Source organism: Palaemon carinicauda, chromosome 14 (assembly GCF_036898095.1).
Source record: "Palaemon carinicauda isolate YSFRI2023 chromosome 14, ASM3689809v2, whole genome shotgun sequence".
Classification (NCBI taxonomy): Eukaryota; Metazoa; Arthropoda; class Malacostraca; order Decapoda; family Palaemonidae; genus Palaemon; species Palaemon carinicauda.
This window is the reverse complement of record NC_090738.1, coordinates 37,865,063-37,880,062: the sequence shown is the minus strand read 5'-3', so window position 1 is coordinate 37,880,062 and position 15,000 is coordinate 37,865,063. Positions and strand designations below refer to the sequence as shown.

The 15,000-nt window shown below is 35.0% G+C and overlaps 2 protein-coding genes across 2 annotated transcripts in view; one reads left to right on the top strand and one right to left on the bottom strand.

Annotated features, from left to right (window-relative positions):
- Positions 1–15,000, top strand: part of LOC137653523 (glycoprotein-N-acetylgalactosamine 3-beta-galactosyltransferase 1-like) — a 170,333-nt gene that overhangs the window by 2,708 nt on the left and 152,625 nt on the right. The gene's annotated exons all lie outside the window — the stretch shown is intronic.
- The window catches only part of LOC137652726 (protein TsetseEP-like), a 10,398-nt gene continuing 41 nt past the window's right edge, over positions 4,644–15,000 (bottom strand). Inside the window, exons 1-2 of the mRNA XM_068386131.1 lie at positions 14,964–15,000; positions 4,644–5,156 (exon numbers count right to left, since the gene is read on the bottom strand). The exon at positions 14,964–15,000 is cut by the window's right edge and continues 41 nt beyond it. Coding sequence (XP_068242232.1) covers positions 4,644–5,156; positions 14,964–15,000 — 550 coding nt within the window. The remainder of the gene's footprint in view (positions 5,157–14,963) is intronic.

Sequence of the window (15,000 nt, the reverse complement as noted above, 5' to 3'; positions counted from 1 at the left end):
GCGGCCTCATTCTATCATTCACCATTTACAGTGCGACACATCTATATTAGCAGACCAGAAGTTGCTGATAGTAACAATTACAACGGTAATGGTAATAAGTGTATTGGTAATGCTAATGGTGATGATAATGATGTTGAGGGAAGTTAGGAAAACGTTACCAGTGACACACCCATAAAAGTCTTTGTGCTCGTAAAGCAATTTTATTCATTAGTCGGCCTTCAATCTGCCAAATGACAGGACTAAAAACCTTTAGCCTACACGTACAGTCAATATAGAGGTTACAATGTATATTTTCAGTTGATTGAATTACTACAACTGTTTCTTTTTTAAATTAACATATTTGTAAATCTGTTTGTAGAAACTGACATATCTACATTGGTAATACATACCGAATTGTTATATTTAAACGTCTTTGAGAAGTAGCCAAACTTGATCAACCATCCATCTCTCTCTCTCTCTCTCTCTCTCTCTCTCTCTCTCTCTCTCTCTCTCTCTCTCAAGAATCTTTTTTTGATAGAAATGGTCCCACTGCTATCCACCTTTATATACATATAAAGTGTGAGTGTGTGAATGGACCGAGACATTTTTTTATCACTGCTGGGGAGAGAGAGAGAGAGAGAGAGAGAGAGAGAGAGAGAGAGAGAGAGAGAGAGAGAGAGAGAGAGAGAGACTCGATCTTCAATGCCTTGCATTCATGACTATTAACGATAGCAAACTGACTTAACCAGTCCTTTCCGAGTCTCTCTCTCTCTCTCTCTCTCTCTCTCTCTCATATCTAAGTGATGTAACATACGTCTCAGATATTTTGCATAAATTTGAAAGAATTCTAGTTAGTGAAAGCAATGCGCCATTTACATCAAAGTAACAATTTCTTTACGTTCCTTTTCCATTAACAAAAAAAAAAGTTCGTATCATCCATGAGTACTACTTCAATGTTTTACAAAACCTATCATGAACTAGCCATGTCATTAGTACTCTACTCTTCTTTTTTTATTATTATTACTTCTTATATCGTTTATTCATTTCCATATTTCCTTTCCTCACAAGATTATTTTTCCCTGTGTGAGCCCCTGGGTTTATAGCATCTTACTTTTCCAACTAGGGTTGTAGCTTAGCTAATAATAATAATAATAATAATAATAATAATAATAATAATAATAATAATGATAATAATGATAATAATGATAATAATAATAATAATAACAATAATAATAATAATGATAATAATAATAATAATAATAATAACAATAATAATAATAATGATAATAATAATAATAATAATAACAATAATAATAATAATAGTATACTACTACTATCACTCATAAAACTACTGTTGTTGCATCTAGTACTAATATCACCACAGATATCAATAATTAGGATGCCAGGCCCTAAAGTACCGAAATAAATTAAAACTCTGGCAGCACGTGAAACCCAGCGTCGTATGCGATGAAGGTTTATCTTATCAATGAATCATAAAATACAATAACGTTCAAGCCAGAGACATCCTGTGTCTACTGAACTCCAAGACCTTGATGCGCGATAGGATAGAATATCTTTTGGGGTACCGATGAACAAGGTTTTGTGGCAGCGTACCTGTAAGGTTCTAACAGAGAGGCGAGGTGAATGCAAATAATATTTATTCAACAGATAACGAGGTTGTATACAAGCAGTTGCGAGCAAGAATGTCACACAAAAATCAAATAAACTAAACATGCGATGGCAAGCTTAAACAGGCTGTTCTATTATCAAAGTGGAAGAAAGCGTGAGATGATAAAAAAGCATCAGCATTACATTGTATGAACGTGTATGAAATACATGCGGTACAGTTTATTCAGTCGAATTTTTACTTAAAGATGGCCTCTGTTGGTGTATTGAGAAAAGGTGGAAACTTTTGATATATATATATATATATATATATATATATATATATATATATATATACATATATATATATATATATATATACATATATATATATATATATATATATATATATATATATATATATTCATATTTATATATAAAAGACTCCAAGGAAGGTAGATTTTATATAAGGACTGATTAACGATTGGAAAATTAGGTGTTACTTGCGCATAAGTAACTTGTGTCGCATCGATCTCCATATTTCTTTTGATGTGACTTAAAACTCAACAATATGAATTGAATGCTAAGGCAAAGGAATCCAATACGTCGATAACACAACGTCAAAAAACGCTACAAAATAGCATAACATCGTTCACAACATCCGAAGCGAGAAAAATACTTTGGTATTATGAGCAATTCACAAGTTACTTAAGAGTAAACAGGGTAAGACGTCTCCGTAAACTAGAATTATCTTTTACAAACAGGGACATTAACTTCTTGAAAATACATTTAGTCATGCCTAAAAAAAACTTTCAGATATTCCAAAAGCTAAATTAGTACATAAGTTAATAGTTTCATCAAAAGGAATATTTGTGTATAAAGACTGAATGTCAAAACTAGCCATGTAAAAAGAAGCGGGCAAGTGGTAGGATTTAAGAAAATCATAAAAAGTCATACTACACTATGATTGGAAATAATGAAACCGCTTTAAATGTCAAGAGACGAAACTGATAAAATTCTCTTCACTGTAGATTGATTAATTTGAGGTTTTCTGGCATCCTGACATCGAAAAAAAGAATGAAACCCGACAAGACGCTTCATCTCAACCTAAAACAATTTAGGTAATCATACGAAGTAAATTTTTATGCATAAATTCATATATAGTAAAGGTACATAATTTTGATGTCATTCTACGAAATTCAATCAAAATCCGAATACAACTGTTGACTTCCATAGGACTACCCCAAGGAGGTGTTCTTCAATGAAGTAAAAAAATTGGAAACGGAAAACGTCAAATAAGTTGACCCACTAGATGGAGAACAGACCTATAGATTGACTGATTGATTTGAAGTTTTATGGCATCCAGACATCTAAGGTCGTTGACGCCGATATTATTTATTACATATAAAAAAATAAGAATATTCAATTAAAACCACAAAAGTTAAGATGTCAATACAAAAGTTAAATAGTTTTCAGAACACCTGCTTCTGAAATAAATCTAAAAATGGCGCTCGCATCGTAGGACATATCATGTCCGAGAATCTTGGCAAGGATGAACCTATCATCCTCCCCTCGAGCCTCGAAGAGATATCTATTTCGTAGGTCAGAACAGACCTATATGGAATAGATTGGAGGTAGAAGGATTTAAGCCTACTTTTCTTTGTCAAAGCAATGCACCGCACAAAACATACTGTAGGAAACACTTGCCTCTCGAAAAGAAGCTTCACAGGTAAAGTAGAAAAAATAAAAAAAACACACACACTTTTGCATACGGTTTGGAATGCACTTTCCACAATAACAGTACAAAGAAGTCAGTTCATTGAGATTTCCTGTTATGTTTACTCCAGTAACACGTGGAGTGTTCAAATTACCCACTTCTAAAATTTGCTGTCGACTATACTGTATTAGGTTAGGATGTATCTATTTCAAGACGAAGGTCAATGACGCTGGGGTCCGGGGAGGGAGAGGATTCTATTGGATTCAAAAATTTAAGGTTTCATGGCGCAGCGGTGGGCCTGAGGAGGTGATTCAGACAGAACAGGGGATTCAGACCGAGGAGGTGATCCTGCCTGAGGTGGGAATTAAGGTTGAGTATGTGATTCTAGCTTGAAGAAGTGATTCAGCCTGAGGAGATTAAGGCTTGAAGAGGTGATTCAGCCTGAGGAGATTAAGGCTTGAAGAGGTGATTCAGCCTGAGGAGATTAAGGCTTGAAGAAGTAATTCAGCCTGAGGAGATTAAGGCTTGAAGAAGTGATTCAGCCTGAGGAGATTAAGGCTTGAAGAGGTGATTCAGCCTGAGGAGATTAAGGCTTGAAGAGGTGATTCAGCCTGAGGAGATTAAGGCTTGAAGAAGTGATTCAGCCTGAGGAGATTAAGGCTTGAAGAAGTGATTCAGCCTGAGGAGATTAAGGCTTGAAGAGGTGATTCAGCCTGAGGAGATTAAGGCTTGAAGAGGTGATTCAGCCTGAGGAGATTAAGGCTTGAAGAAGTGATTCAGCCTGAGGAGATTAAGGCTTGAAGAGGTGATTCAGCCTGAGGAGATTAAGGCTTGAAGAGGTGATTCAGACTGAGGAGGTGATTCAGACTGAGGAGGAGATTCAGACTGAGGAGGGGATTCAGACTGAGGAGGAGATTCAGACTGAGAAGGTGATTCAGCCTGAGGAAGTGATTCTGAGTATGTGACTCTGGCTTGAAGAGGTGATTCACCCTGAAGAGATTAAGGCTTGAAGAGGTGATTCAAACTGAGATGATGATTCAGTTTGAGGGGGTGATTCAGACTGAGGAGGCATTTCAGGCAGAGGAAGTGATTCAGACTGAGGTGGTAATCAAGGCTGAGGAGATGAATCAGACTGGGGAGGTGATTCAGGCTGGGGTGGCAATTAAGGCCGAGGTGGAGTTTCAGGCCGGGAGGGGGCGATTCAGGCTGAGGAAGTGAGTCAGCCTAAGGTGGTAATTCTTAGATGAGAAGGTGATTCAGCCTGAAGAAGTGATTCAGTCTGAAGAGGTGATTCAGGCTGAGGAAGTGATTCGGCCTGAGGTGGTAATTCAGGCTAGGGAGGTTATTCAGCCAGAAGAATTGATTCAGGCTGAGGAGGTGATTCCCCCTGTGATGGTGATTCAGCCAGCAGAATTGATTCAGGTCGAGGAAGTGATTCTGCCTGAGGTGGTGATTCACCTCGAGGAAGTGATTCAGGATGGGCAGGTGATTCAGGCTGAGGAGGAAAATTAGCATGAGGAGGTGATTCAGGCTGAGGATGTGAGTCAGACTGAGGATATGATTCAGGCTGAGGAGGAAAATTAGCATGAGGAGGTGATTCAGGCTGAGGATGTGAGTCAGACTGAGGATGTGATTCAGGCTGAGGAGGAAAATTAGCATGAGGAGGTGATTCAGGCTGAGGATGTGATTCAGGCTGAGGATGTGAGTCAGACTGAGGATGTGATTCAGTCTGAGGAGGAAAATTAGCATGAGGAGGTGATTCAGGCTGAGGATGTGATTCAGACTGAGGATGTGATTCAGACTGAGGATGTGATTCAGACTGAGGATGTGATTCAGACTGAGGATGTGATTCAGGCTGAATGGTTTAGGGGGTTAAATCCGTTGTTGCAGTGTTAAGTCAAAATATAATGAAAAAAAACGAAGATAAAATAAACAGAAAGTGAGTCCAGCTAGGGACCAACAGGGACCCTACAAAAAACCCTTTAGTAACACCTACAGCGGTCCGTATGAGGTTCACTGTTAGCATTAGAACCTACGGGATTCAAGAAGATGTAGCCCCTTTTCAATTAAGGTTTAAGAGAGAAATTAAAGATGCCGATAACGTTGAGAAATTTAGAAGACTCTTAATCTAGGTGTCGGCATCGCCCAAGAACTAACCAAGTAATAGAACATTGCAGTTTTATGTTAAAATGAGTCATTAGAATAGATATAAAATATAAATAAATATTACCTAATCATTTGAACTTCTATGATCATTGTTTAAAAATCTAATTGCAAAAAGTAGCAAATGAACTAAGATCCAGACTGAGATGCAGATTCGATCCTTTTCAAAAATTAGAACAAACGAAAAAGTTTCTTTTGACAAGTTAGTCCATATAGAACAAAATCCTACTACGGTGATACAGTATCAATCCTATAACCTACAAAACGTCTCCTTAAATTTGTTATTAAACACCTTTAAGATTTCAAAGTCGATATAAAACATTATACATGAAAAATGAGTCTGCCTCAAGGACCAGCCACCCGTAAAGATACTACCGCTAGAGAGTTATTGGGTCTTTTGATTGGCCAGACAGTACTACGTTGGATCCTTCTCTCTGGTTACAGCTTATTCTCCTTTTGCCTACACACAAACCGAATAGTCTGGCATGTTCTTTACATATTCTCCTCTGTCCCTATACACCTGACAACACAGATTACCACTCCACTCAAACCATTGTTCTCTAATCTTGGATAGTGCCATAGCCTCTGTACCATGGTCTTTCACTATCTTGAGGTAGAGTTCTCTTGCTTGAGGGTACACTCGGGCACACTATTCTATCTTATTTCGCTTCGTCTGTTTTTTTTGAAGTTTTTATAGTTTATATATGAGATTTATTTTAATGTTGTTACTGTTATTAAAGTATTTTAATTGTAAATTACTTCTCTTAGTTTCCTTATTTCCTTTCCTCACTGGGCTATTTTCCCTGTTGGAGCCCTCGGGCTTATAGCATTCTGCTTATCCCACTAGGGTTGTAGCTTAGCAAATATTAATAATAATAATAATAATAATAATAATAATAATCCATTACTATTATTGCCAAGTAATAGAACACTGCAGCTCTATGCTAAAAAAAAAGACAGTAAAGAATAAAGCAGAGGAAATTTCATTACTTATACTTTACATGTTCTGTGATGTAACGAAAAAAAAAATATTAGCTTTGTTTCGTTTAAAATAATACTTTAATAAGTTTCCCGCACGCGAGGAGAGGCGGAGCGCTTATTAACACATGTTTACTTTATTGAAAAAAATACTTTCGTTGAGAGAGAGAGAGAGAGAGAGAGAGAGAGAGAGAGAGAGAGAGAGAGAGAGAGAGAGAGAGAATTAGTTGTATACCTTGTGGATGATTTTGTCATATACACACACTAGAATGAAATTAATCCAAATTTTGCTCACAACAAAGATAAATCAATCAATAATATATTGATAAAATCAGAAACCAAGAAATAATATCTTTAGTTACCAACTCCTACAATTACGATCGACATGTACCTTCAAACATTATGAATGGGAGATGAACCTCCACACTCCTTATGACTGTAATGTAATAAAATATGAATTTCTAGAGTACTCCAAGATTGCAAGAAAGGGAGTGCCAATTCTTTATTCATTTACAGCTGTTAGCATATGGGAACACGCACAAAGAAAGACTTTGGGATAATCGTAACACGCCACACGTTACTTACAAGTACAGATGGTAGGATGACTCTATAAACTTAAGATTGTCTTTTGTTATCCCAGTTTCCCGTATTTGTCTTTTTTATAATCATAAGGAGATAGATTGCAAAATAAAATGGAAGGAGAAATATTACGTGAAATATTATATGAAAAATGACATAAAAGTCATAATGAGGATTTTAAGAGTTAATTCTTTATACACACACACACACACACACATATATATATATATATATATATATATATATATATATATACTGTATATATACATACACATATAACCTATAATAAATATACACACACACATGTATATATATATGTGTGTGTGTCTGTTCTTAAAAAATTTAATTTTTCCTTGTTTCCTTTCCTCACTAAGCTATTTTCCCTGTTGGAGCCTCTGGCCTTATAGCATCCTTCTTTTCTAGCTACGGTTGTAGCTTAGCAAACAATAATAATAATAATAATAATAATAATAATAATAATAATAATAATAATAATAATAATAATAATAATAATAATAATAATAATAATAATAATAATAATATGAAATCTAACAGACTGCTTACTACTACAAACTAGTCTCGTATAACTATGATAAAAACTCAAGTTTGCAATATGGAAAATGAATCATATACGAAACCTAGGTATACTTAATGTATTCCCTCCAGTCCGAAATATCCCTACATTGACTCTCTTCTTTCCAAACATGCAAGCTCTCTGAGGGTTTGGAATTGAAATTTCATATTTTCTTGAAGTTTTTATAAATTGTATATGAAAGATCTAGTTTATTGTTACTGTTCTTAGCATTTTTTTTTATTTGATTGTTTATTAACTCTCTTGTAGCTTATTTCTTTGTTTCCTTTCTTCACTGGGCTATTTTTCCCTGTTGGAGCCTTTGCGCTTATAGCATCTTGCTTTTTTTCTAATTAGGGTTATAGCTTAGCTTGTAATAATAATAATATTAATAATAACATGACATTTTCTCGTGAAATCGATGTTATAAGCACTTGTGCTTGCTATGGATCTGCACTTATTAAATTATGCGAAGAAGAGTATGCAGTTTTTCTCTTAATTTACACTATTTCCGGGTACAATGGATTTTTTCGTGTCAGGTGTTTAAAAATTCATCACAGAAGTGCAAATGATAAAGTATCATATATACCCTAGGCAAAGCGAAAAGTTTCCTGAGTAAGCACGCATGAGTTATGCATTTGAAAGCATGACTGACACGTTGAAATTGAACATAAAATGGATTATACAATATTAATATGGTGCATATAAACTCAACATTCTAGTGGGTGATACAAGTTTGGTATCGATTATTCCCGGATCAATTCTCTCCAGTTATGGGTTTAAAGCAAATACCATACACGCACTGCAGTAAATGACAGTAGTAACTAGAACAGCCACTCGGTTGAGCGCATACCTTTGCGAACCCCACATTTAATACCATGAAAACTAGCTCCATGCAAATCGGATAAACATTGACCACGATATAGCAAAATGAAGTTTTTGTCCTTTTCATTAACTTGACCTTTGACCCAATCCTTCCCAAAATCTAATCAAATTGTCCTAGGATCATGGCCAACCAAATTTCACGAGATTCGGTCAAATAGTTTTTGAGTTATGTGAACCACAAACAAATATACAAACATGAATAAACAAGGTTAATGCCATCACTATATCATGTTGTATATCACAAGATAGGCAATTGAATTGTGCATATTTTCGCGCTAGTTTCAAGCAAATAAGATAAAAACTGGCCACGATATGGCAGAAAGACATTTTGTACCTTTTATTACCTTGACCTTTGACCCAATCATCCCATCAAATTTCATGAGATCAGGTCAAATAGTTTTTGAGTTATGCAAATCACAAACACACTGACATACATACAAACAAATAAATACACGCCTATCACAACATAACCTTTGCAACGATGTTAGCGAAAGTAATAAGAATCTAAATCAAACACGTTTTTTCGTGTTAATATTTTCCCCGATTGTTTGTATAGAATTTCAACCGACCTTTGAAAAACAGAGAAAACCAATCGCTTTCCTACATTTTTTCTTTTAAATCTATGAGGCCTAAACGGAACAGTTGGCAGCAATAAAGCTGCTATTTTTGTTGAAGCCTATTTGGAGAGGGGCTTGATTATTGGGAATAACTTTCTTTCCCAAGAAAGTTACACTCTGCAAGATGAAAATCATGAGAAGAACTTTTTTTTTCTTTTTTAATTATGTCTTGGTGTCGATTAGATGGTACAGCAAGTTAATGTAATGGCAATATTTCAGCAAAGTAAAGACATACTCTGAGTCATACAATATAGAGGTGCCACACAAAAGCTTTATTACCCAGCTTCTTGCCAGACCCTCTAAAATTTGGTGGAAATATTGGTATACAACTTTTAGCTATCAGATGGACTAGGGTGTAATCGTTACACCTCGAGGCAAGATCAGGTTTAAGGTTTGAATTGTGCACCTGTGAACTGTTTATCTATCTGTAGATGCAGGCAGTATTCATTGAAACTTTTAAAAACATATGAAGTTCAATGTGAAGCGTATTTAAGACCATAAGCAGTCTTGCATTTGTCCTTCGGGAATGACATGATAAACATTGAAATCAATGATAAACATTGGAAAGAAGGGAAAGAGATTATGTAATAAACTATTAAGGTGGGTTTCCCAACTATGCAATAATCATTTGAAGAAAAGAGGTGACAGTGTACATAAAAGACAGATGTTAACGTTCTGTAATGAGGGAATATATTTTGACAACAGAGGGTTGAGCAGATGTTTTCAGTTAGCATTTGCTTATAGTTTACATTATGCAGGAAGCGATATTCTGGTTCTATGATTCGTTAATAATGATTATTATTACTATTATTATTATTATTATTATTATTATTATTACTTGATAAGCTACAATCCTAGTTGGAAAAGTAGGATGCTATAAGCCCAGGAGCCCCAACAGGGAAAATAGCCCAGTGAGGAAAGGAAACAAAGAAAAATAAAATATTCTATGAACAGTAACAACATTAAAATAAATATTTCCTATACACACTATAAAAACTTTAACAAAACAAGAGGAAGAGAAATTAGATATAATAGTGTGCCCAAGTGTACCGAGCGTTAATAATTGTAAATTGTAAGTTATTAGCGAATGTTTGCTTCTTTTAGGGGTAAAAATGACATAATGGATAATGATGTTATTAACTCTTATTATAAAAAGAAGCGTACACGAATATAAGTGAATATTTCATTTTCTTTAAATTCCTATGCAATATCTTCACGGCCATCAGCCTAACTTATTTTTTGTCGGAGTTTCATCTATCTGCCATAATGTTTTATCAGGCGAATAACTTTTCTTACGACAAAGTTCATTGGCTATTCCTATAAGTACAGTCAAAAGCAAATGTCCTGTCGTCTTCAGCCCCTCTCTGTCAACCCCAATATCTATAGATTCCAGAATTTCAAGCGTAGAAGAGTTTGGTTGTGTGGGGGGGGGAAACAGGGTGGAGGGGGGGGGGGGGCGACGGTGGGCCGGGGAAGTACTTGTCAGTTGTTAGAGCTGTAAGGGGTGTAATGGTAGGGGAACCCCGAAAAATTATTCATGAACGTAAGTTCAGTATAATTTCTCCAGATCTTAATTCTATCATAATAATGATTCTAACTTATAATTATATGGTATATTTGTTGTGTTATTTGCTATGCCATTTTCATGAACGACTTGTTGATAAAAAAGGATCGATGTTTAGTTTGGAAATATATTATGACCCGACTAAAAAATCTTTCGTAAACACAAACTAGGAGTCCCCTCTCTCTCTCTCTCTCTCTCTCTCTCTCTCTCTCTCTCTCTCTCTCTCCATATATATATATATATATATATATATATATATATATATATATATATATATATATTTATATAAATATTTATATATACATATATATATATATAAATATTTATATAAATAAATAAATATATTTATATACATATATATATATATATATATATATATATATATATATATATATATATATATATATAAAGAGTGTGATTCTAGATACGGAAAGTGTGGGGTAGGCAGATTTGGTTTTTTTGAAGTGGTTACGAGAAAGGAGTCATTTTGTTTGAAAGTAATTCAATATCGATTCATCAGTATCATAATTTTTTATTAATGATTCCAAATTATAATTTCGTTGTATAACCCATACGTTGTGTTATTCTATATAATATTCCAACAATGTTATTCGCTATAATAATTTGTAAATTTTGGTCCGACTGAAAAAACTGACTCATACACAATTCACAAATCCGATTATAATTCATTTTCTCAAGATAGCATATCAATAATTGGTTTGAAACAATTCAGCATATATGAGCAAAGTATTTCAGGGAAGACTTATGATTGTGTGGGAAGTCAATCATCTGAGACCAATAATATTACAAATCATCTTCATATTACTTTAAATATTCTCCTAGCTTACAATATGTAATAATAGTTAGATGTATTCATAGCTTTTGTGGTCTCGTTAAGTATTTTTTTTTTCTAAAGATGCGGTTTACATTAAAGTAAGAAAGTGTGTGCCACCACAAATTAATTGTACTGTACTTTTGTAGATTCTATAGACAGGCCACTTAATGCTTGAAATATTGCATGGCGGAATCTTTAGGCATTATCTGTCATAGTTACTGATTACATGTTAATGACTCTCTCTCTCTCTCTCTCTCTCTCTCTCTCTCTCTCTCTCTCTCTCTCTCTCAAATGTTGACTTAGGTTTTTTTAATTCAAAAGTGATATACTAAAATTATATCACTATATGCGTGAAACAAGCACTCTGTGATTAGTTAACTCATAAAACCATAGTGGATGGCTAGTGTAAGGTTTGGGCGAGAGAACCATCGGACAGAAAGAAGTAATGTTCTTATATGCTGAACTGCTGCATACCAATTGTTGCTATGCTATCTAAAGAAAATGAATTGTTATTGGACTCGTGAAATGTGCATGAGTAAGGTTTTTCAGTCTGACCAAAATTTACAAATTATTCCAAAAGTCATTATTTTAGCGAAAAACTCTTCTGGTAGAATGTTATATCGAAAGACACAACAAATGGGTCTATACAACGTAATAATAATTTCGAATCATTGCCAAAAATATTATGATACTGATGAACGATATTGAATAGGGAGCCGAAGTCATGACGCCAGTTAATATGGGAACGGCCACCCTGGTTAAACACTGTTCGGAAATATCCTTGTGCGTGTTGGCTGCTTTCAGCATAACGCACAGTCTGATGACAAAAATACATAAAGCGTGATAAAAACCACTGCATTTCAAATAATATGCTGCCCTTATCCTATTCATATGGGATAATGATTGAAAAAGTCTAGTTAAAGTGTGGCTGTGTTGGAACGCTGGAAAAGTCCCAGGTCTGTTACCGCATTAAGCAGTTGTGAACCGACACGTGGTAATTTGACATGAGACATCAGTTCCCTATTACTTTCAAATAAAATGCTTCCTTCCCAGTAACAGAACGCTTCCTCTGCCCTGCCCCACCATTTACGCCTTTAGAATGCCACTCTTTCGAGATATATATATATATATATATATATATATATATATATATATATATATATATATATATATGTATATATATATATATATATATATATATATATATATATATATATATATATATTTAATCATCTCCTACGCCTATAGACGCAAAGGGCTTCGGTTTGATTTCGCCAGTCGTCTCTATCTTGAGCTTTTAAATCAATGTCTCCATTCATCATCTACTTTACGTTTCATAGTCCTCAGCCATGTAAGTTTGTATCTTCCAACCCTCTTAGTGCTTTTTGGAGCCCAGTTGAAAGTTTGGTGAACTAATCTCTCTTGGGGAGTGCGAAGAACATGTACAGACCATCTCCATCTACCCCTTTCCTTGATCTCATCCACATTTGACATTCGGGTAATCTCTCTTATAATTTCATTTCTAATCGTGTCCTGCCAGTTAACTCCCAATATTCTTTTGAAGGCTTTTCTCTCAAATCTACAATATCTGTTGGATAGTGTTTCATTGTCATACCATGACTTATGTTCATACCGGAACACCAATCTCATTATACTGATTTTTAAAGGAAATCTCACGCAATTTCATTTCCAAATTTTACATAACCTACCCATTGACGGATTTGCTTTTTTTCAATCTTTCATTTAACTCAAATTCTAAAGATCCTTTATTAGAGATCATAGTCCTAAATATTTAAATGATTCCACCTCATTAATCCTCTCTCATTCCAATATTTCATCTTCCAATGCATATTCCATTCTCCTCATCTCTGTCTCTCTTCTATTTATCTTGAGCCCAACTTCATGTCATACTTATGCATTCTGGTAAGCAGGTTTTGCAAGTCCTGCCGTATACTGCTGATAAGGACAATGTTATCAGCATAGTCTAGGTTAGCTAATTTCCTGTTACTTATCCAGTCCAATCCTTCTGAACCCTCCCCAACTGTTCTATGCATTACAAAATCCACGGGGAGGATAAACAACATAGGTAACAACACATTCCCTTGGAGTACTCCACTGTTCACTGGAAATTCATTTTATTATTTTTATTATTATTAAGTGCTAAATTACAACCCTAGTTGGAAAAGCAGGATGCTATAAGCCCAGGGGCCCCAACAGGGAAAATAACCCAGTGAGGAAAGGAAACAGGGAAAAATAGAACATTTTAAGAACAGTTACATTAAAATAAATATTTCCTATATAAACAATAAAAACTTTAACAAAATAAGAGGAAAAGAAACCAGATAGAACAGTGTGCCGGAGTGTACCCTCAAGCAAGAGAACTCTAACCCAAGACAGTGGAAGACCATGGTACAGCGGCTATGACACTACCCAAGACTAGAGAACAATGGTTTGATTTTGGAGTGTCCTCCTAGAAGAGCTGCTTGACATAGCTACAGTCTCTCTTTTACCCTTACCAGGAGGAACGTAAAGCCACTGCGCAATTACAGTGCAGTAGTTGACCACTTGAGAGAAGAATTGTGTGGTAATCTCAGTGTTGTCGGGTGTATGAGGACAGAGGAGAATCTGTAAAGAATAGGCCAGACTATTCGGTGTCTGTGTAGGCCAAGGGAAAGAACCGTTACCAGAGAGAAGAGTTCAGTAACATTAACTATGCACTTGCTATGCTCATGAATATACTTAAATCAAATATCCATATTTAAGAGGAACTACATAATAATCTAGGATTCTTCATACAACTGCCCGGTGCACACTATCAAAGTCTTTCTGATAGTTCACAAATGCCAACAAAAATGGATTTCTGTATTCTACCCATTGATATACCCCACTTCTTAAAATAAAAATTTTATCAGTACAACTACCTTTTCGAAATCCTGCTTGTTCATCTCAGCTTTTCATCAGTCTTTCTCTCTAGTCTCTTTAGAATGAGCATACTGTATATATTCATGAGTACTGACGTAAGTGTTATTGCCATCAGTCAGATCATCTTTAATTGCCCTTTTCACCAACACTTCTAGCCCCTATTTATCAGGTTTTGGTTCTTCATGTCACATTCTACAAAATAATCTTTTTAGTATTCTGGGAGTCATATCATTTTCGGCCAATATCACCTCAGTAGTTATTCCATCGTATCCAGGCACTTACCATATCTTTAGTTTTTAAATGAGAACTTCGATTTCAAACACACTGAATTCATTCATGGGCACATCAAGGTCTTCCTCAACTTTAGGTATATCAATCAACTTATTCTCTTCATATCCTTTATCCATGACCTCACTAAAGTGTTCCATTCAACGTTGCCTTTCTTCATCTTTTGTTGTTATAACAGATCCATACCTCTTTTTAAAGGGTATATGCTTCTTCTTTGCCCCAGTAGATATTTCATTAATGATTCAATTAGCATATCTTACAACATAGCCTCTCATTGTATTCATATCTTCGTCAGCC